Source organism: Saccoglossus kowalevskii, chromosome 6 (genome assembly GCF_978046115.1).
Source record: "Saccoglossus kowalevskii chromosome 6, keSacKowa6.1, whole genome shotgun sequence".
NCBI lineage: Eukaryota > Metazoa > Hemichordata > Enteropneusta > Harrimaniidae > Saccoglossus > Saccoglossus kowalevskii.
This window is the reverse complement of record NC_140646.1, coordinates 19,962,734-19,985,771: the sequence shown is the minus strand read 5'-3', so window position 1 is coordinate 19,985,771 and position 23,038 is coordinate 19,962,734. Positions and strand designations below refer to the sequence as shown.

The 23,038-nt window shown below is 37.5% G+C and overlaps 2 protein-coding genes across 2 annotated transcripts; one reads left to right on the top strand and one right to left on the bottom strand.

The window, feature by feature from the left end:
* Window positions 1-4,811: 4,811 nt before the first annotated feature.
* Window positions 4,812-10,631, bottom strand: LOC100373565 (ganglioside-induced differentiation-associated protein 1-like). Its single transcript, XM_002734661.4, has 5 exons — window positions 10,521-10,631; window positions 8,324-8,516; window positions 5,642-5,809; window positions 5,364-5,558; window positions 4,812-5,226 (listed from the first exon to the last, which is right to left on the bottom strand). Exons 1-5 carry the CDS (start codon window positions 10,578-10,580, stop codon window positions 4,991-4,993), a joined length of 852 nt encoding a protein of 283 aa, XP_002734707.1. The 5' UTR covers window positions 10,581-10,631; the 3' UTR covers window positions 4,812-4,990.
* A 2,532-nt stretch (window positions 10,632-13,163) lies between these two features.
* On the top strand, window positions 13,164-21,689 carry LOC102806484 (ganglioside-induced differentiation-associated protein 1-like). The gene is made up of 5 exons (XM_006816388.3): window positions 13,164-13,512; window positions 15,279-15,471; window positions 15,688-15,870; window positions 18,240-18,449; window positions 19,606-21,689. Exons 1-5 carry the CDS (start codon window positions 13,429-13,431, stop codon window positions 19,890-19,892), a joined length of 957 nt encoding a protein of 318 aa, XP_006816451.2. The 5' UTR covers window positions 13,164-13,428; the 3' UTR covers window positions 19,893-21,689.
* Window positions 21,690-23,038: the final 1,349 nt, after the last annotated feature.

The following is a 23,038-nucleotide window of genomic DNA, read 5'->3' as shown; positions in this document are numbered from 1 at the left end:
CGAAGGCTGGTCTATATTCAACCATTGTATATATTGGAAAATATAACTAATATTGGATGCTGAACCCCAGATTGAAAAAAAGCACACCCCATAATATAAAAAAGGATGAACTGTTTTAGGGTTGATTATACTATTTTGAGTAATACGAGCTCACGTCTCTTGCTCTTCAAAACGAAATACGTTATTAGTTTTGTAATGTCTAGGCTATATGACCGAATAAATCGTGCGTCACAGTTTAGCTGTACATAAAAGTAGGTTGCAGATAAAACCCTTGCGATTTATTTCAATATTGTTGTCCAATGATCATACAAAAATACATTTCACTTGATACAACATATTCAATTAATGTATATCAATGTTTATGCAAAATAAGACAAAATTAAAAAAATAAACCAACTACCGTATTTGCTTTATTAGAAATACAAGTGTTTATTGAATATGGTATGTTTACAAGGTTATCGTATTAACATTTTTTTTTTATTTAGTAAGTTCACATTAGTTCACATTATTCCAAATATTGGTATAATATACGTAATAAAAATAGATTAAGTGAAAATACCAAAACTATAAAACACAAATCATAATGATTATCATATTTGTCCCCCACCTTATAGTAAAAATTAAACGTGTCAATGCGTTATCTAGACAAGAATGTACGTGCAAGTATCAGGGGTAAATTCTTCTCCACGGGGTTCTCCACACTTGTCAAGGGGGAATCTCGTCTTGTCTCTATATCACGTCCCCTTGAGGTATGGGATCGGGAAAGTCACTTATACTTTACAGTCAAATAAGACAAACACACAACGAAATACGTTTCAGCTCTCGTCTTAGTCGGTCAATCGAGCACTCTATCAGACACAGCGCCCTGGGGAAAAATCCCCAAGACTATCGCAAGGCTGAACCAAGACTCTCTTAGACTGCGTCAACACTCGCCCCAAGGCTCTCCAGGACTGCCCTCGACTGCGTCTATCGTGCTGTGCTCCCAAGACCAACTCAAAACTCTCTTTATTCATTTTCAAAACTCTAACCAATTACAATGCAGTAAAAAGACTCTAAGGCGTAACTTTCAATCATAAAGCCAATCACACTAAGTACTGAATACGTCATATCTTTTGATTAATCGTTCACTACATTAATAACTATGAATATAAACTGTCAGAATGAGTAGTCAGAATAGCGGCGGTTATCTGGTAATTAGTTCCAAATCACTGAGCCAAGTTCCGTCCAAAACTTCAAATAGGCCTAAACGATGACAGACATAACACAGCAATTCGCTAATAATCAGCTAATTAAGTCGGTCAACAGATACGCAAAAACAAATTCATGACACATCCCTTCACCCAAACTGAGATTGTGCCTCCTGGCATAACACGTTCACAAATCAAAGATACCGTCAGCCACTCATCGTCATAGGGTTAAATACAATACTAATAAAAGGTATAAATCAAAAAGAGTAAAACACACTAATTAAGTACAATGATTATAAGTCTAAATACAATGGTTACAAAGTCTCAAATATCAACGGTTATAAATCAAAAACAAGGGAAAGGCTACCAATCGACTCACTTTTCTCAAACGGTTCGCTGAGGTAACCCTTCGCTGCACTGTCTCTCATTACTAAGGTTACAAACTCTATATCAAAAGGTCAAAAAAACTAAGGCGTGGCGGTGTAACCAAGCGATCAGCAAATCGCTGCAGTCGACAGCATGATCACGTGATTACCAGGGATGCGTCTCTCGGTTAAAGCATTGCAAAGCGGTAACTAATAAACAATGAATAAAAAGCTATTAATCAAACTCCTGTCATATATGCTTATAAACTTCAACTGAACTCACAAGTCGTTAATCTAAACACAAGTCATACGGCGTGGTAACGGAATGCAAAGACAAATTCGCTTTCATAATACATTACTTCTCTGGCAAATAAGACGGGGAAAAGCGAAACGTTAGAAACTACTGAGTTACATATAATCCTGTCAATCATGAACAAAAGCTTGCGTTATCAAACAATACATATATAAGCGCACCACGTCTCATTCCAAAAGACATCAAAAAACGTTACAAAGTACTCTCAACTCAAAAAGCATCAGAAGTATTCCGGAAACAACACATAAACAAAAACAACTCTTAAACGTCGGTATCTCTGTACTCGACAAATCTCAAAACTCTTAAAAACTCTTTGGGGCATTACTTTCCCCATCATAATCCTTACTCATAAAGTCATTAAAACTCCATAAAACTTCACAAAACTCATAACACTGTGTTGCAAATACTTTCCACTGAGGCGTGCTTAAATCGTTATAAAGGACCTCGCACGTCACTAAATATCAGTTCAAAACAAAGATCTGGGCGCTTACATAACATACAATTCAACACCACAAAAAAAAACATGGTAAAAACAATAGAAAAAACCAGCAATACATTACATTACTGAGCAATAGTGTTAGGGTTGTGAAAAGAGTTCAACGTCCTTGAGTTACACAGTGTCAGTTACAGTGTCCAATGAGCGGTTCTCTAAGCAATACACAGATAGCTAAAGTTCTAATTAAAGTCTATAAGCGTCTCCTCTTGTCGCGTTATTCCGGGTCGTTCTTTCTCTTCTTCCTGTCTTTAATGTCGCTCAATTCTTAATTATACAGTCCTATACGATATTCGTCCTTCCGAAGGGGTTCTGAAATCTTCATCTCTTCAGCGTTGTACATCGGTGCCATACTGGTAAAGCCGTTAGTCGTCAAGCGTGGTTTCTGAGTCGTCTCTGCCATGGAGCTGTTCGTTCGGTTCACAAGAAAGACACCTATTCGCCATTTCACTTTTCTTCACAGGATGTCAATGTGTGTTAAACACCTGCCCGGGTTCATCCAAAACGTATCAGGGGTAAATTCTTCTCCACGGGGTTCTCCACACTTGTCAAGGGGGAATCTCGTCTCGTCTCTATATCGCGTCCCCTTGAGGTATGGGATCGGGAAAGTCACTTATACTTTACAGTCAAATAAGACAAACACAACGAAATACGTTTCAGCTCTCGTCTTAGTCGGTCAATCGAGCACTCTATCAGACACAGCGCCCTGAGGAAAAATCCCCAAGACTATCGCAAGGCTGAACCAAGACTCTCTTAGACTGCGTCAACACTCGCCCCAAGGCTCTCCAGGACTGCCCTCGACTGCATCTATCGTGCTGTGCTCCCCAAGACCAACTCAAAACTCTCTTTATTCATTTTCAAAACTCTAACCAATTACAATGCAGTAAAAAGACTCTAAGGCGTAACTTTCAATCATAAAGCCAATCACACTAAGTACTGAATACGTCATATCTTTTGATTAATCGTTCACTACATTAATAACTATGAATATAAACTGTCAGAATGAGTAGTCAGAATAGCGGCGGTTATCTGGTAATTAGTTCCAAATCACTGAGCCAAGTTCCGTCCAAAACTTCAAATAGGCCTAAATGATGACAGACATAACACAGCAATTCGCTAATAATCAGCTAATTAAGTCGGTCAACAGATACGCAAAAACAAATTCATGACACAAGTAAAGATCCCGTCCCGATACACATGTTGTCAATCATAACGCAAACCCATATTGTAATACAGTATACCAATATTATCAATTGGTTGTTGGGGGTGGTGATGGGTTGGTTGAATATTTTTGTTGAATAGGCTAGATTAAGTCTGTCTGTTGTAATTGTAGTTTTGAGGATGTAGTGGAGTTTCCTTGCTGCACGATAATCAAAATAAAAACTGTTTATAAACGACATCGACGATGTTTTGAACGGCCTTCGTGTCGTTTGTTCAATATAGAATATTGTTTATAGAAAATGTGCCTCACCAGTCTAAATTTAATTTACTGCTATACGATTGTATGTTAAGCAAATAACATGAAAGGTAAGCCAGGTGGAATTTGGGAAAATGCGTGCATTTTTAAAATAAAACTTTCAACTAGATATTATAAATTATACTTTAGACACGATTACTAGTAAATTATATTGTCGAAAAGTGTGAATTGGTTTAAATTCAAGTTGGTGCGTGTCGACAATCATAACCCAAAATATAACACTTGAATTGAATTAATGTTAACTTTATCTGCATCTCTGGCACAGAGTTTCAAATCCCACACATAAGTGCAGCAGTTCCGCACAGTCTTGTCACTCAAGTTGGTATGAGTTGCTGCTCTGTGGGTCCTACTTAGAGAATTGGCAGTTACCGTTCGGTTGCGAAGGGCTGAGATAAGGAGATAGCGGTCCTCAGCAGGAGTTGTGACACGTGGACGACCTGACCTGGGTCTGTCATGTACTGTATGGGTTTCTCTGAAGTGCTGGGATAGTCTGTGAATAACAGATGGGCTCATATTTAGTATTCTGTCAGCTTCTCGCAAGAAAACACCCTCATTTGACCAGCTTATGGCCCTGGTTCTCTCTTTAATTGTTAAATGTCGACTTGGAGGCATGCTTGCAAAAGCTGGACAACACCATTTGTGAGTGTATTCTGATTACCATAATTGGAAGATGTGATCACAAGGATGCATTATGTACAGGGAAAAAACTCAACATGCTTTGAAGCATAAGAATTAGAGAAGGTGTGTGATGAGCAATGTTCCAACTTTTCACCTGATTTTCCCTTGAAAGAATACGTAACTGGGAAATTAAGTGCGTACCTATTCTTATCTACTGGGTTAAGAAAGAATTTAGACATGTGTGGCAGATTAAAAACTGTCGTTGTGGCAATATTGGGGTTATATGACATCGTTTAACATGGTTCAAACGTATTTGATGTAAAAACTCCTTAAATTGTCACCAGACTACAATTTGAGGTAGATTTTAAGGAAGGTTAACTTTATTTTTGTCTGCCAGGTTCAATAATAACAGATCTTGCACACTATACAAAAATTAAAAAGTTCATTGTTATCAGGAATATGTCCGATCCTGGACTTGAATAATATTGCAAATGTTGTAAAGACAGTAGTTAGTAATTTGGTCTAATTGAAAGCCAATTAAAATCCTTCGATTTGGAGATCGCACATCTGACGAACCTCGTCATCATATATCTTGAACATCTCTTTCACCGATGGCCGTTGTTCCAACCGCTTAAAGTACTCCGTCACAAATGGGTGCTTTCCATCCTCCCAGTAAGAGCTGAACCCAACAAGGCCCATTTTCTTCAGGAATACCATGAGGTATATATCAGCCGAGGAGAAGTTGTCAGTCATGAAGTATTCTACTTTTTCACCTGTTGAAATAGTTTAAATTATTGTGAAACGTAAGAAGGGATGAGAAATCATTTGAAGGCAGTAAATAATATATGTACCAGTTCGAGGATTATTTATTTATTTATTTATTTATTTGTTAGCTTAATGTTATATTCACCTTTATCTGCTCTTTCCTGAAACTTTTCTTCAGCAGTATCCACGATGTTCTTCACTTTCTCTAGAACATCCTTGAACACTTCTTCAGTTGGGTCATACTCAACAATATTCACTTTCTTTTTATCGTACAAATCTGCCAACTCCGGGTGTTTTATGGCGTTTTCAGCGGCTCTGGTTGGAATAATGTTGTGACCGACTTGAAATGAAAAAATTACAAATTACCCATGACACGTCGGACATTAAAATAATGATGTAATGACAGGCATGTACATTGCTTACCTATCCAAATATTTTTCCAAGCGTTCTGATTCTTCACTTCGGGTACATACTTTGGATATCTATAGGATCCGCCAACAAGAGTTCCTATATAATAACAGTCAACCAAATCTTCAAACTGTGTGATTTGTTCATATAGTGGAGATTTCTTGTCAGGATAAATTGCCGAAGCTATAATAAAACATGAGAATATGAATCAGTCGCATATGTCCTTCGATTGATTGCGGAAATATATATTGACACTGATTATGAATGTTTCTGTTAAACATATTCTTCAAATGATATAATGTAACTAAATGGCATACCCTTATAAACGATATTATTCACCAAGAAAATACAACTAGTTTACATCCCATTCTAAAGGATAGCCGTGATGCTTTCAAGTTCAAGTCACATTCAGAGAAATCGCAGACATAGAACTGAATAAAATGTAATAAACGACTAAAGATGTGATAATCATATGCAAGTCCCAGGTATCTACAAAGAGTGGGACGTCCTCTCGTCGACTCCCCGTATAGTGGCCGTATATCTCTGAGTCGTAGGTGAGTCCAAGTTTACGCCACGAGCATGGCGAACAAGGGGGAGTAGTTATATGGGGAAAGACTTTCCAATGTGCCCCGCCTCTTATACTAACACTTACCCTAACCCTCCAGCTCCTCAATTCAGTTGTATATGCCCCTCTAGTTAATTATAGGTGTCTTCAAGAGGGGCACATACAGTTAATTTGAGGGGCAATAGGGGGTAGGGGCCGGGTTAGATAAGGGGTACATTAGAAAGTCTTTCCAAGGGGTTATGGGATCGCAGCTGATACAGAAAGCACGAATAAAGTTAAATATTTTAAATAAAAATATTCCTTAAATTCAAACAACAAAGTATCATGCACACTTTATCTTAGTGTCAGTGTCGGAACGAGAACGGATACGTCACTGCTTTGTGCATGACCTCCGCGTGAACCAATGACGTCATCGGACTGCCTGGTCACACGGCGGTCGTTTTGAACGTGATCAAGGTGACTTGACTCGTAGTTGGTTTCCGAGAGCTTTTCTCGCTATCAATTTTGATTAATTTTCACTGCCGTTGATAAAACGTTTTATTATTAGAGTGATTTTGTACATTTATGATGAAATAAGCAATATTGGATGCACTTTATCTGATATTTATACCCACCTAAAACGAACACAACTGGTCAGCTCGTTATGTAAACAAAGCATGCGACGCCAGGTATTTATGTTCACTTTCTCGAAAGGCGATGTGTGCTAACCAGTTACTATAGTTTAAACGGAATTACATGAATTATTTTTAAACATTTCAAAATGACCATTCCCGCGAAGAGACATATATTTATATGGATGGTAACGCATGACATTGATCTGCTGAAAGAGGTTCCGGAAACAGGCCTGGGACCTCAGCAGAGTGGATGGAAATAGCGAGAGCTCAGTCAAATGTCTGGAAACTAACCGTTGAGTGGAAACCCCGGAAAACACTAAACCAGTTGAAAAACACTAAACCTATTGAAAAAGACTAAACCTGTTGAAAAAGACTAAACCTGTTGAAAAAACACTAAACCCTTCGTAAAGGGCGAATTATGGATATACCATGATCGTTCAGTTGAGTATTTATGAAAAGAAAGCTAAAGAAAAATCCCTTTATGATCGAGGCCAGGGCCGCAGCTGATTTGGCAGCAGGACGCCCTCTATGTTAGATACTAGTATATCGCGCCCCAAACCAAACATTTTATTTTATTTATTTATATATTTACAAATTATGAACACAGCAATTGGCATATTTTTAGATTTGAAATTCCTAAAACTACATCATGTCAAATTCAGTCCTTGTTGTAGATAAACATCGTGCACAACATCGTGACATGTCAGAGGAAATATTTAACAATACATCAAACCTTGTGAAATCAGCTGCCGTCGTGGGTTCTGTTTCATGTTTTCGCTTTCTTTTAATCAAATATTCACTGGACGATTATGGTACACCCATAATACACCCTTTACCTCGGGTTTAGTGTTTTTATTGTCAGGTTTAGTGTTTTTCGACAGGTTTAGTGTTTTTCGACAGGTTTAGTGTTTTCCGGGGTTTCCACTCAACGGAAACTAACTACTAATTCAGATTCTGGACGTGAAATGACATAAAAAAAATATTGGATAGTTATATTATGGTTGCACAATGAGAGACGGATTGACAATGTTCTGTTTCTGTTACGTAACGCAAACGAAATTAGAACAACACGTTACGTTCCCGTTACGTACGCAAATCTTAAACTCTCTAATATAAGAATACCGCCAATATATACACATGAGACCACGTTTTTTTTATCATAAAACAAGGCAACGTTACCCTTTGGTTTGAAACACATCACCGCGTGTTTTTGTTTTTGTTTTTTTTAAAGCTGCTCTTTGTTTGCAGTCGGATAATATATTCAGTGGTATTACTATCGTGAAGTTAGTGTGCTACTGTAATTATCGATTGAAATTGTTTTGCTTGTTTTGTAATCAACCCCTCACAAAATAAAACACATCACGATATTGAGTTGGTGAAATGTACTAGTAGAAATAAGCAACATTAAAATCAATTGGAAGCAATCGATAATATTATGAAATACTACATGCAAAGCGGGGGATACAACTCCCAGTGACCTCGATGTGTTCATTGTCACAGGTATGTCATTCGACTCACTTTCTGGAAATTCTTCTTCCAAATACTTTAATATTGCTGCCGATCCACAGACAGGCTTATCGCCGTGCACCAGGGTGGGTACCTTTCCGGTAGGGTTCATTTTCATGTACCATGGCGCTACGTTTTCACCAGTAAATGGGTTCACTACGATGTAATCATACTTTAGACCCTTCTCAGCCAATCCAATCATTACCTAGAACCAGAACAATATATTAGTAATACACAAATATCCGCCCATGGGAAATAAGAATTGTTGGCATCTTTCTTGATTATATTGTGAAGCTTCACAACAGTCGAAATTCGTCGTAACTATTTTCCCAAAGTTTTCACTTTGCCGAATGAGAACGGTTTAAACTAGACATTACCGAAAGGTCATTCAATTGCAAGATATGCATCGCATCTCACTGTTGGCCTAAGGGTGATTCATGTACAAAAGGATAAAATTATCAGTTCGACCAGCGATCAATGTAAAAAAGCCGTCTATCCTAAACTTGTCCTAGTCCAACAGACGAGCATTACAATTGACACTCGACTCATTATAACTACAGTCAATCGTATAACTGTGTTCATTTTATAAATTGTAAGCCAGCGTAGAGAGCGAAAGGCAGATTAAAAATAATAAAACCTAGTTTATAAACATATGTTTTACAAATTCATAAATACCGATCGTCACGTGTAATTCAAATACATGTACTAAATAGTTATTGGCTGAAAGTGTTCAGCGTTGTTCATCCCCATAATGTACGCACATAGCATCACGCCACGTAGCAGCCGCGACCGCCCACATATTCAAAATGAAGTGTTTACTGATTAAATAGTGTTGAACTGAACTTACTCATCAGAACTCACGATGATGTCACAATGTCATTTCTGGAGGCCAATTTGAAATCTAACGGCAATTTTGATTTATGAAAATTAATATTCATAACTGAATTTCACGTAATGTAATTCATGGATCTTGGACTCAATTGCAATTGAAAGCTCTTCTAAACAATAACCAAACAATGTATGCAATTTTGATATCCATGTATGTGCGATGACGATCCCATTACGTGAGATTTCCATGTCCACGCCAATTGCGCTTCAGAGCCCAGTGACCGCTTCCAAAGATTCGGTTGGGTGATGAGAATGTGCGGGGCGATGTACCTGTTTGAAAATAATCTCAGTTAAGTTGTACATTACATAAGTTTACTACATGTTAACATTTATTTCATTACTACCGTTGCTTCGTCCTTCATTAAATGAGCTTTGTTCAACACAAAGGCCGCTCGTGAAACAGACATAAATATATGCTCAACTTTGTGACAGGCGATGAACCATGTATTCGAACCATAGCATTGTTGGAATACAATAGTCATATACATTTAAAACTTCATATATTTGCATTAACCCTGCTGTGACTCTTGTTCAGTTAATTTTCCCACGTTTACAGAAAAATCTCTTTCTAACCCCTTTAAGCATTAGTTTTGGATTTTGTACAGTTATCGAACACATTCCTGATACTGAATTTAGAAGGCACTTCTAAAATAAAACTAAAATGACCTTGAGTGATTACACCAATGTCACAATAACCTCATTGCTATCAAGTGCTGGCTAGCTTCAGCGCTCCAATATCTCAGGATTTAATTTTTTGCCATAACAACTGATATCATCATTTTTGTGGTGATCACAATAATCCTATGTTCTGCGTGTAATACAAAATAAGAATGCAATATAGAACTCCAAAGGGAAGTAAGTGTTCGTTAACTTGAACTGGACACGGTGCAACGACCACTACTACGCCTTTTAAGTTTGTGTACTACATGCAAGGTAAACTACCCCAGTACTAACTGGTTTTGCAAATGCAGGAAACAGAGTTTCAGAGGGTCTAGATTTCAAAATTATTAAGGGGAGTATGACCCAGGACCCCCTAGTAAGATCGCGTAAGGTCGGTGAGCAGATCAGGTCTGCCCCCCCCCCCACACACACAATGCAAAATTTAGTGCCGCCGCCTCCGAGTCCGTTGTTGTCTATGTTGGCATGTACACGTTCAGACGACCTTGCCTTGCCCAACTTGGGTCTGTACGGTGTCATTCAAATGAGCTATTGGTATGGGGAGGCACACCTATATATTGTGTGTGACTGATTTTACCTCACATTGTCCGCAATTACTGTTTTGGTAATATGTAGATGCGATGGAGAATACATTCTAACTTACCCGATATGCGTAGTAAGACGCCTTAAAAACGTACAACTTCATATTACCTTCACCAGACATAGTTGTTATTTACTCGATTTCGATGGTTCACATTTATTTCATTAACATGTTAATGACTCTGCGTCAGGGTATAAAATAGCCAATCAGGCAACTCAGGAGTCCAGAATCCCGTTCCGGTCGGGTCCATTCTCCTGCATAGAGGCCTAGGTTTTGCGCATGCTCGTCACGGTAGTTAGACACTTCTCCGTCGGCCAATCTGGAGAGACAACAGTGACATCCAATGTCCAGAACTGTCGCCGGGCACAACAAACATTTAAAAAAAAAAAAAAAAAAAACATATTATGTAATCCAAGTCAAATAGTTATCACACACCACTCTATGTCCGATGACTATCACTTTTTATTGGGGGTTTACTCTGAGAAGTTCAAAACCAAATCATTCGATGTTTGCGGTAGATGTTCGGACAGTGCTTTTCACGCAATACTCACAATCTCGCAGTGAACGGATTATCACCTTTCGTAATCCAGAGAAGAAGTAGAGAATACATTCAGCAACGCCCATTACGTGTGAATCTGTGCCTTTCTTGAATCATGGCCGATTTAATTAGAATCAAGATTTATTCAAAATTCTTCAAATTAATCGTTAACATATATACATTTTAAACACAACATTTAGTATCGTCACTAAAGTTTGGCGCAAAACGTTTGAATTGTAAAAAACAGGGGCTTTATTTTAATAGGTGCCACGGTGGAATTCTATACTGACAATATTCCCCCGCTCAGGCATTATAAATGTTCAAATAAAGTGTTATTTCATATGTATAACGATTTATGCACATGCACACATTGCACGTAATGGTCAAAATGTGGGCATCGGTTCAGAAATATACATATATAGTACTGAATATACATATAGTACTGAAAAAAAACAAAGTAACAGCCACCAGGTGGCGGGCTTCATATCGCCTCTTCCCAAAATTACACACTAGGATGCTATGCACATAGTTCACATGATCACGTGCTAATAAGGAGGTTATAAGTACATATTTTGAATATGTGAAAAAAAATTTTTGCTGCTGAATTAACATTCATGTCATACCTCGTCAAATAACCTTGTTCCACGCTAAGTCATAACATAAAATAGTAAATAAAAGTAACGAAACACATAACTACGTTGAATAGAGCGATTGCGGCCAAATATTGTCTACTATATATCATAACAAACATGTTTTATTTTATTTTGTAAATCGTAGTAATATTCGTTACATTTCTGAAAACATCTGTGTCAACTATGGATTGACGTCAGGAGTTTGTAGAGGTCAAGTTTAGGTCAATTATGAATATAAGGATATCTTTCAATTCATTAAACCACAGTCACTCTACTAGGAGAGTGACTGTGATTAAACATTAAAAACGTATTAAAGCTAATGCAATTCGACAAAATAAATCTTCTTTGATTAGCAATTCTTTTAATTAAACACTCCCATTCCTACATCTGTCATTAGAATGCACGAAAACATTTTTATATAGTCAGTCACACAAATCCTGATATTATATGTTTTCTTGTCAATCCATCATTAAAGCGGGGGAGTCGTCACCTGCGCATGCGTTAGATGGCCATAGTGTGTCATTGTTTGAAAACAAGCGTCTACCCATGAGCCTTTGCGTTTTCAGCGTGTACTAGTATTGTTATCGTCGCTTGGAACTCATATCTCGCCGGCGCGCGTGCGCAGGTGACAACCCTTGCGTTTTAACTACAACTCGTGCGGCCAAAATGAATACTAGTACCTCTTGTACATGTTTTGTATATATTCACAGATTCGAGTTCTTTTTGACATGAAGTCATTAGTTTGACGGGAGACGTTAGAACCAGAAAACGAATAAAGTAGTTAAAAATTTATCCCGGGGCACTTGGCAGATATAGATAGGATATATTAGTGTTCTTCAAAATCGAAAACAAACACTTTCCGATGATTTTTTAATGAAAAATTACCCCTCCTTTTTGTGTGGAAAAGTCTTATCGCTGGGAAGATACCGTACGTTCTCTTCTCTTTCTGTTCGAACGTATCTGTGAATTTTAATGTGTTTGTTTCAGATGGAGCTTCCAAAACAACAAAGTTGACCACTGCCAAAGCACTTTCTTGTTGTCCCCCTTTTCCGCGAAATTCGGGACGCACACCTCGACTAATAATAACCAAGTGCCCCCCAAAATTGGTCTGTGATTCAGGCTTTCAGTCTAAAAGATAAAGCGGGGGAGTCGTCACCTGCGCAGGCGTCAGATGGCCATAGCGTGTTTACAAACAAGCGTCTACCCATGAGCCTTTGCGTTTTTTGCGTGTGTTGTTATCATTGCATGGGACTCAATTCTCGCGCGTGCTAAGGTGACGACCCTGCCGCTTTAAACATGCGAATGAATATACATTATCTGATAACAGTCCCTCCTGTTGAGGGACTGTGATCAAGAGTAGATGTTGGCAAATACGGCATATATATGCTGTAAAAATGTTTGTCTAAAGCATCACCTAACGGCAAATTTCGCTAATGTGCTTTTTACTAAGATTAACACTTTCATTTACTCAAATGACCCGTGAATTGTACAGCTATTTATTACTTTCGGTGGCCCCTCCCAGAATAAAATATCTCGCTGTAGGTCCACCATGAGTAAGACAAGCCTAGATTGGTATACTCGTCAGGACACACGATTTCCCACTCATGTCCCATGAACCGTGTCTTGTTCATATCTATCACTGTATTTTAAATATCACTTTCACTACCAGCGCCAATCAGCTGGTTGCGTGACCTTTCCCTATAAGTTCACTGTATATCACGGAGTCGCGGTTGCCATTACTTGCAATTGGAATTTAATAATAGCGCACTCCGCTCCAGTTGAGAACGTGGTTATTACTGTGATGGCGGAGTTAGACGAAAATATAGAAGCCTGTGATGACCAATTGCTGGTGTATTATTGGGAGTATTCGGTGGATTGTCAGCGGGTGAGTGTTCTTACAATGCGTGATTTATATTTTGGGTACCGCTAAACCACGGTTTCTAAGTTAGGGTTGCCTGACATTTAATAATGATAAGTCACCATAGTGGTATGCGCACTGCCGCCTTATCGTAGCAGTGTTTATAGCCACTCCCACGCAATGTTTCGGCGAAAGAATTCAGAACAAATTCCCCCTTTTTTATTATTCATTGAGCAGCGGTTAAATTTAGGGTTAATATTTATTTTTTTCATTAAAATTGATTAACATTAATATATATCATAGCCGATATATCCCAGTAACATCCACATTAGCACAGTCTCCGTCTGACAATAATTCATGTTGAGGTATTTTAATTGCACTGTGCGTTACTCGTTCAGCAATCAAGTTCATGTTCTTATTCGTGTTCATAATTAGCGTGGATACTGACCGGCAAGCCCACTGAGGTGATTCTATAGTGTGAAACGGGTGTGTAGAGATTTCAACTTGATCTTGGTAGGGGAGTGTGATATATTAAAGTGAAAAAAAAACCCACATAATTATATTTAATTTCACAAAATTTAACGGTTTTAATTTCTGTTTCTGTCCCCAAGATACGATAGAAGTATGAGAAAGCACGCCTGGTTGAACCTCCATTCAATTAAATTGTAATGAGAATACTAGAACAGCGACCCTTTTAATGTATTATGATCGGACCATTCTATGTTCGTATCCCAGCCTATGAATACAGTAACCCCGCTGTGATGGCAGGCATTGACCAGCTATGACATTTGTATTGTACATCTCCGTGCAAAGATCACTGCACTATTTAAATAATCAACCCAACAGAGAGCGAGAGATAGAGATAAATAAGCGGCTCTTGTCAAATTGTGGTATACGTACACGCCTGGTGTGGTGTTACAGTGCGGTTATGGTGCCGATCTAATTCTCCGAATAACACATATAAAGAAATATCAACCGTTTTTAAATTATGTAGCAAACTATTATAGGTTGAGCGATTATTTGCGCCGACAAGTCAGATTGAAATGAAACTGTTTGGCTTGGCAGAGTCGAAGTATAATAGTGTCTACTCCCAAACATTTAATGTATTTATTCCAAACTCTAATGATGTTATCCATCTATAAGCCACCAATTGAATAATAATGCAAGTACAAATAACACGTGACGTGGCGTGGCTTGTCGATACAACTCCCATCGCCAATAATGCCCGCCACCAATTCTCAAACTCAACCCCATCGCCAATGATAATGCCCGCCATCAATTACCAAACTCAACCACATCGCCAATAATGCCCTCCACCAATACCCATCGACAAATCATCTATAATTCATTTATTGAAGTTCAAGGCTTGCAGGTAAAAATACGGATTTTCACAAAGTTATTACATATATATATAATCACACAAGGTTTTTGTAAATTTCATAACGTCACGTGATTTAAGGAATATGTACATACTAGTACGTAGATTTTAAGTTCGTAACGGTAAACTGACCTCGATTAATCAAAGAATGTTTGATTTCTGACAGAACGTTATAAATAATAACTTATTAAGCCTAGCAGTGACCAGCCTAAAGTTCGACCAATCAACCAACTACCAGGTTTGCCCACGGTTTTCCATTATAATATTCAGAGGTTGAGAACTGATTTTTTTTTAATAATGTCCGTACTTAGTTACAGATTTCACCCGGCAACAGTTCTTTAGCATACTATAATTCGTACTTTTGATTATTTTTCAAATAAATAATTAAAAAAATTATTTAACTTTACAATTCCAGGTTCTCCTTGCTTTAGAAGAGAAAAAAATTGATTATAAAAAAATAGCCGTCAATATTCTAGAATTAGAAAACGTATCCCCATGGTACATGAAGATCAATCCAAGAGGTGAAGTCCCAACCGTAGTTCGCGGCAACGATGTTGTCATGGAAACCGAAACAATCCTACATTATCTGGATGATACCTTTGTGGAAAGTGAGTATATTAGGCAAGGTCGTTATACATTTTAAAAGTTATGGGCATTATGCCATCCCAGCCATATAGTGACATTCATGCATGATAATAATGAAAATACGGGCAATAATTCAATCTGTATCTGTATATGCATGTATGTAGGTAGGTCACCCCCCTTCCTCCTCCACATACTCACATACAAAATTACAGTGGTCCATCCTATTATTTCCATCACAGCGACAAGACTTTGCCCCGACGAAGAGTCCGAGGAAGGGTTCCGATGTAAATACCAGTTGAAATTGGCGAGTAAGATTGACTTAGTGAAGTTAAACTTCGGAGTACCTGTATTGCCTGAAGTTGCCGGAAGTGACGATGTAAAAGAAAATTTTACTGCCGATGACGTCACTGCACTAGTGAAATGTAAGTAGAAATCACGCTAATAGTTAGTAGGTGTTTTGTGTTGTGGACCTTCCTACGAGTCACTCATCCTGTAAACGGGGTCTGGGAAGGGCAGTAAAGTTTATTTGCAAATGAACTTTGAACTCGATGCGTTGTTGCATCATGGGTAATGTTATGACGAAGTGTACGATTGTTGTATGGCGTTATTTCAGTCTATGTAATTTTCACAAATAATTGAAGCATAAGTTTTGTAATATTGAAAAATCTACGTGGCCAAATATTTTTTTTTTTTTATTATTTTTTATTTGTTAGATATTGAGGTCATATATTTCTGCAATGTTGATAGCATTAAAGAAAATAAAAATGAAATTTCCATTGAAAACTGGCATACAAATGTTAATAATAAACCCAAACTACGTACTTTTATTAAATTTAAATCTGAATTTGGAGAAGAAAGTTACTTATCATTAAACATGTCTAGGGGTGAAAGATCGTTTTTAGCACAGCTCCGTTTCGGTATACTTCCGTTGCGTATCGAAACGGGACGATATAGACATGAAACCGTAGACAGACGCATTTGTAAATTATGTTCTTTAAATAGTATAGTATTATTTTATTATCAAATGTCATAAAAATGAAACTAACAAATCGAAAAATTGTCACACAAAACAAACGCCAAAAGATCGTTTTCGGCTGACAGATTGTGTATCTCGTCGATTTGATTTATTTTTATTTCACCAATAATAATAACAATTCTAGTAATCTTATAATAATAATAATAATAATAATTTCTTGGTGTGGACCACAGAGGTAGTTCATCCGAACTAATCTAGTCTGTGGCCCAATCCTAACCAATATACATTTCTATGCAGGCTATATATATATATATATATATATATATATATATATATATATATATGTATATATGCGTGCACACACATACATATATACACATACAAACAAAAAACAAAATCTCCAGAAATAAATAAGTAAAATAATATTAATTAAAAAAAATGAGAGAAAAAAAGAAAAAAAAAAAATGGAGCTGTTAATGCGCTACTCTGCACATCATATTATTAGTGGAACAATCGTGGGAAAGTACAAATAAAGTTTAGCTGCAAATAATATTTGTATCATATATATGATAAAGCTAGTATTTAAATATTAAAGTACGGTGTTCAGTATATGTTGTTTTAGGGAACTTTTGAAAGTTATTCTATTAGTAATTTGTTTGATTGGCTCAGGTAGAGAATTCAAATGTTTTACGGCTGTATATTTTAAAGTATGTTGGGAAAGTGAAAGATTCATCCTGGGGACATAGTAGTTATTACCTGACGCAAGTCGTGTTGGATATAAATGAGGTAGAGGGGAGAGATAGTCATTGATAGTATGGGCATAGCGGTTGCTTTTCCGATCATAAATGAACAGACATATCTTAAATTTACACAACCTGTGAATATCAAGTATGCCCAGTTTTTTAAATAGAGGGGCAGTATGTGCATTGTAAACAGCAAATGAGATAAGCCGTACAACTTTCTTTTGCAAAAGAAGGATAGGCTCTAATAGTGTATGATAGGCGTTTCCCCATACTTCTAAACAATAACTAATATGCGGGAGAATCAGGGAATTGTATAACAAAAGTAAAACTGATTTGGGCACATAATGTCTGATCTGGGAGATAATACCAACTTTGGGGGCAATTATTTTTTTTACTTTTTCAATGTGAGGTTTCCAGTTGAGGTGCTGGTCAATGGACACGCCAAGATAATTGATTGAACAAACGCCCTCTATCTCAAACCCATTTATATCCAAGCTGCCCTCAATGCCCAGGTGTTTATGAGGCGTTTGAGACTGTAAGTTTGTTGGCACTGCACCATTCACAGACAATAAATTATGAGTTGTCGTAAACTAACATTGTTGCTTTTTCAACATCCATGGCAGTATTCTTCTTTGAAAATGCAAAAAACTAACACGCATGCGCAATAATTGTTATTGTACGTATCAAAACAACCAGTGCGCATGCGTAGTAGAGAATTACTTTGATGTGTGCTACAAATCCAATGCAGTATCAAACAACAATATTACAAATGTTTAACGGTGTTCATATTTTACTTTTTGCGATCTGAATTGTTGCTGTTTCTCACAAGTTTAGTATATTTCTTTGGTATAAGGCGGATACCTATTCAGTGTGAATGAATATCTCATATTTCACACATTTTACATAAACTGGGAAAAAAATCTTCACAAATCTGTAGTAGGAACACTTCATATTCACGGTGATCTGAAGTACCCCCTCAGTTTGCTTGAAATCGTGTGCACGGTAACTTAGCAACCAGCATAACCCGGCACATGTCAGCTATCAGTAACTTATATTGTATTCTACATTTCAGTGTTCAGAGAGTCTCTTGTCGAGAGGTGTGACCAGCTTGCCTCTGAAAACCCGGATTTAAGTGATGCCTATGCGAAGAAAAAGGAATGGGGACTGGCTTTCCCTGAATCGCCCGACGCGGAATTGCTGGACGCTGCGCTGAAAATGACGAATGATGTGCTAACGAAACTTGAAGAAGACCTCACGACAAGAAAAATGGAGGAGCCACCAGGTAACACGAGATTGCAGTGGCGGAAAGAATGTATCAACCACACAAACACACAACCAACCAATCAGACAAAGAACGAAAAACTCCCAAAAAAAACGAAAGAATTTCACAATGTCGAAAACGGAAAGACTTTATCGTAGTGTTATGGCGATAAGCTAACTGAAATAATGGAGGATCGCAGATGATCACTGAATTTCATGATAGCAAGTGTACTCACGTACACTGGCAAGATCATATCAGTGGCAGTTTCGGGAGTTGTTATTAAAGCGGGAGGGTCGTCACCTGCGCACGCGCGGGAATTGGGTCCCAAGCGACGATAAAAACTTACTAAAAACGTAAAAGCTCATGTTTGTAAACAATGACACGCTATGGCCATCTGACGCATGCGCAGGTGACGACTCTTTCGCCTTAAGATAATTAACAAAAAAAAATGTTGGCATTAGAAAGATTAAGATAATATATCGCGTGTATTGATATTCCACATATCTTACATAATAGTTAACTTGAATATAGTGTCTGATTGTGTTATTTTTCGTAAACACAGTCCGATATTGTCCGGAAATATGTATTTGTTTATGTTCCTGTGTATTGACTATTAACAATAATCTGTGTGTATATATCATGCTTTTAGATAAGGAAACAATTCTATTTACCAACAATTTTGTAATTTTGTTTCCAAAGAGAGTCTATATTTATCAGGTTTTTCTTAACAGTACATTATTAAATAACAAATTGAACAATATTTTGGGCAATAAAAATGACAACTTTTTGTTTGCCCTAGTTTAAAATATGTTGGTCTAAACGTAGCTTTAACTATTATGTAACTCATATGATATTGTAATATCGACATAACAAAGCTATTCCTTGTTTTTATAAATATTTATGAATTTCTCAGTTGAAACTGAAACGAGAGGTTTCTATCGACCGAAGGAATAAAATTGAAACCCTTTCGGGTGATATCATTGTGCACCGTGCTCGTCGATTGGCTGGTTAGGGTCAATAATAATAATATTATTATTTATTATAAATATTTATACTGAAGTGAACGGGTTTGTTGAAAACAGTTTGCTCATACATAAACATAGAACAAATACATATTTCCGATCGTCAAAGAATTTTCCGAAACAAGACTCATATGTGTTCTCATTTTAACCTCTAGATACCACATGGTGGCTGGTTGGCACAACATTCACCACTGCCGATATTTACTGGGCGACTATACTACATCGATTAGAACAACTGGGTTTGGAGCAGAGATATTGGGCTAATGGGAAGCGCCCTCATGTATCATATTACTTGGACAGAATCAAACAGCGCGCAAACTTGTCGGTCACCGAACAGACAGGGTTCATGGGATTTGTTGGACGGGTGAAAAAGAGATGGCCCTGGATGGCCGTTCCCATCGGTGTAGTGGCTGCTGGATTAGTTGGACTCCTTATCCTGTAAACGAAATAGTTTTTCTTCTATCAGAATTATTTTCGAGAACTGCGTATTGAACACCATATTGCCTTATCCCAAACTACGAATACTACAACCCAGGACAGAATGGCGCGTGCGTTGCGTGTCTTGAGACGCGTGTATTTATCGTTATGTCTCTTACAGCGCTTTCTAATTCCACGCGCTATATGAAAATTACCGTGTAAGGCGCTCATCACAGTTGACGTTGACACAAGACCACTTCCCCGAAAGTAGCGAGACTGGAGTGCAAAAATGCACCAAGAAGCATAATATCACGCATGCAAGTTTACGTTACACCCCAAAACGACATATGCGAGCGTATCTTCAACTTCCGGGAAAGTCGTCTATTGCAACACCCTTCTCAAGCCAATCTCACTACAGTCAGCGCTAAAAGAAATAGCCGCGCCATTCTGTCCACGGTTGTTTTATATGATGAATCATAATCCAGTTTCTTGGCATGTAGTATTATACAGCAATGTTATTCTCGCCCATATTGTATCTTTAAAATTATCTGTTCACGAAGCGCCCTATTGTGACCAGTACCGAGAACAGATAACAACACGAGGCGAAAAAGAATGTCAACCTTATTTAATCTGAAATATCTGATGAATTTTCGGGCAACCGCGTGATCTTATGTGGCCACAAAGGCCATGCCGACTGAATCCACCTGCAATTATTGTGCTTCTGGCGTCATTGTTATAAATTATTGAATTATTCAATAATTGTCTTCTGATCTGGTAGAGCGTTTTAATGATTCTGTATCGTCTGAAACTTTTTTATGATTGGCTGAGGGTGAATGGTAACTAGTTATGTCCTGTTTCTCCCCTCCCCCTCTTCTATTTCCTCCATTGGCTCTGTATATATTTAATTAGAATACTTGCCTCCGATTACACGCATTCTGTGAGGGCGCTTCCAAGTGGATCCGGTCGGAATCTCCTTCGCGGTCGTTCTCGTCACGTGATCATACCTGTCTGAAGATGATTCAATCACATTATTTTGGCTTTCATATTCATATCACGGTCGCTCTAAATATATTTAACGCTAAATAATAGATAATTCTCCATTCACTGCGAGATCCCGTGAAAACAGGACAAATAAAGGTCGTAGTGGCGTCGGTTCAAAACATTGTGTGAGATTTGACAAACGCTAAACTATTGTAGGGGTATTTCCACGCTTAATGTGTTATGCACATTTGATGATTGTCAATTTTGGAGTAAACGACATTCTTCTCTCTGAAAGTTATGAATTTTGAGATTCCAGTTCAAAATCAAATCATCCGATTTTTGCGGCAGACGTCCGAATCGCGTCTTTCACGCATTACGCGAGACCTCGCAGTGAACGGAGAATTATCTTATTGTTGTGGAAGTTTTAGACTGTGTTTTTTGTGAAAGCAATAATATGATCTTAACAAAAACGAACTGACCGCACGCGCACAATACGAGCCGAGGTGGCCACACATGGTAACGTGGTCGATCAACATTTTAACTGTGATGTATTTTTGTAGAATTATTGAATATAGAATTATATATATATATTACTTAATAATATGACAAGACATATTCAACGTCAATTCGAGCGAATAAAAATAAAATATGTTACTTAATCGAAGTATATTCGGTGTGCATTCAGTTAATGGTGAAATATCGCCGACCAAATTAAATCAGTATTTTAATATTTATATGTGATAATATTATCAGCGTTTGTAGTGTGTGATTTTGTTTTCCTTGAAGTAAAATGAAGTACGTGTTACATAAGAATAATATTAAAATTTATATTGTAATCTAATGGATGCAGAAAATCCGATTCTTTTTTCTTGCCATATTATATGCAGACACAGAAAGAATATATAATTGTGCGAATTGAACTTGGTGCCACGCTGAGGTTCACTTTAAGGTATTTATAGCCTCTGAGCGTGGGAATTGATGTTATGTTGCCACTTGACCTAGGTCAATTTATTAATCACGCCCATTTCATTTTAGTTTTTTTAAAAGAGAACAGATTTGCGATGAATTATGCAGTCTGAAGTGCTTCTAAAATAAAATAATATAAAAACACTATATATGAATGCCATACTAAACCCTTGTATTAAAATTAACGTCGGTGAAACGACGTTTTGCTTTTAACGGACAACAACATATCCAGACGCTGTGAACGCCGGCCCTTTATCATTTACGTCAGAGAAACGCTGCGTCGTTAAAGGGCGCAGCCTAGTAGTAACGACGAACTAGTATGTATTGTTTCACGTGGAAAAACAATCCAATCTATGTCTCATGCGGTGACATACTAGCACACACTGATGTGATTGATTCGACCTCATGTAAACATTATTTAAACTCGATAACTTCCATGGTATACAAGTGTAAGAAAGGCATTATATTAAATTACATTAAATTACATGAAACTAGAAAAAAACGAATACATTACTATATATTAAAAGACTTGTTTGATTTTAATACTATTATTATTTTCAAATTACATTTTCTGACAAAATCGTGAAAACATTTTTGTTTAATATACAATGACTCGGAAGATTAGGCGAAGAAACGTTCTTGCCTTCAACTGATATAGAATACTTGTAACGCAAAGTATTGGCTCTAGGTTCCTCTAGTATGATTTGATTGGATAATCTAACAGACTAGACGGGGTTAAAGGGCGATAGTCGTCGCGCCGCGCATGTGCGACATTTGAGTTGATAAACATTGATTTTCCCACAATCCAATGCGCTCTTCATCTAATGGAAATAACAAATATAAGGTTTGACCTGAGCGCGACTTTCACTAATTGCCGCCAATGACTCCTTCGATACCTTCAAATCACCTAAAAAAAATACCTAATTAAAGCTTGGTAACGTCCCAGTTTGTACTCGTTGATCTGCGCAACAGCCAAAGTCGCCATCTTTGTTTATATGAGACCCATATATCTTGCGCATGCGTGGCGCGACGACTATCGTCCTTTAAGTTATGGGTTGCTTACATGATGTCAACCAAGTTTTAACTTAACACGTTTATACATAGCATGAGTGAAAAGATGTTGTACAATTCCATTAGTAAGTCACAAAGCACGTTTTTCTTTGTAAACACCCTAAACAGTTGTACAAATCCAAATATTAGGCCAATAATTAATATGTGATGATA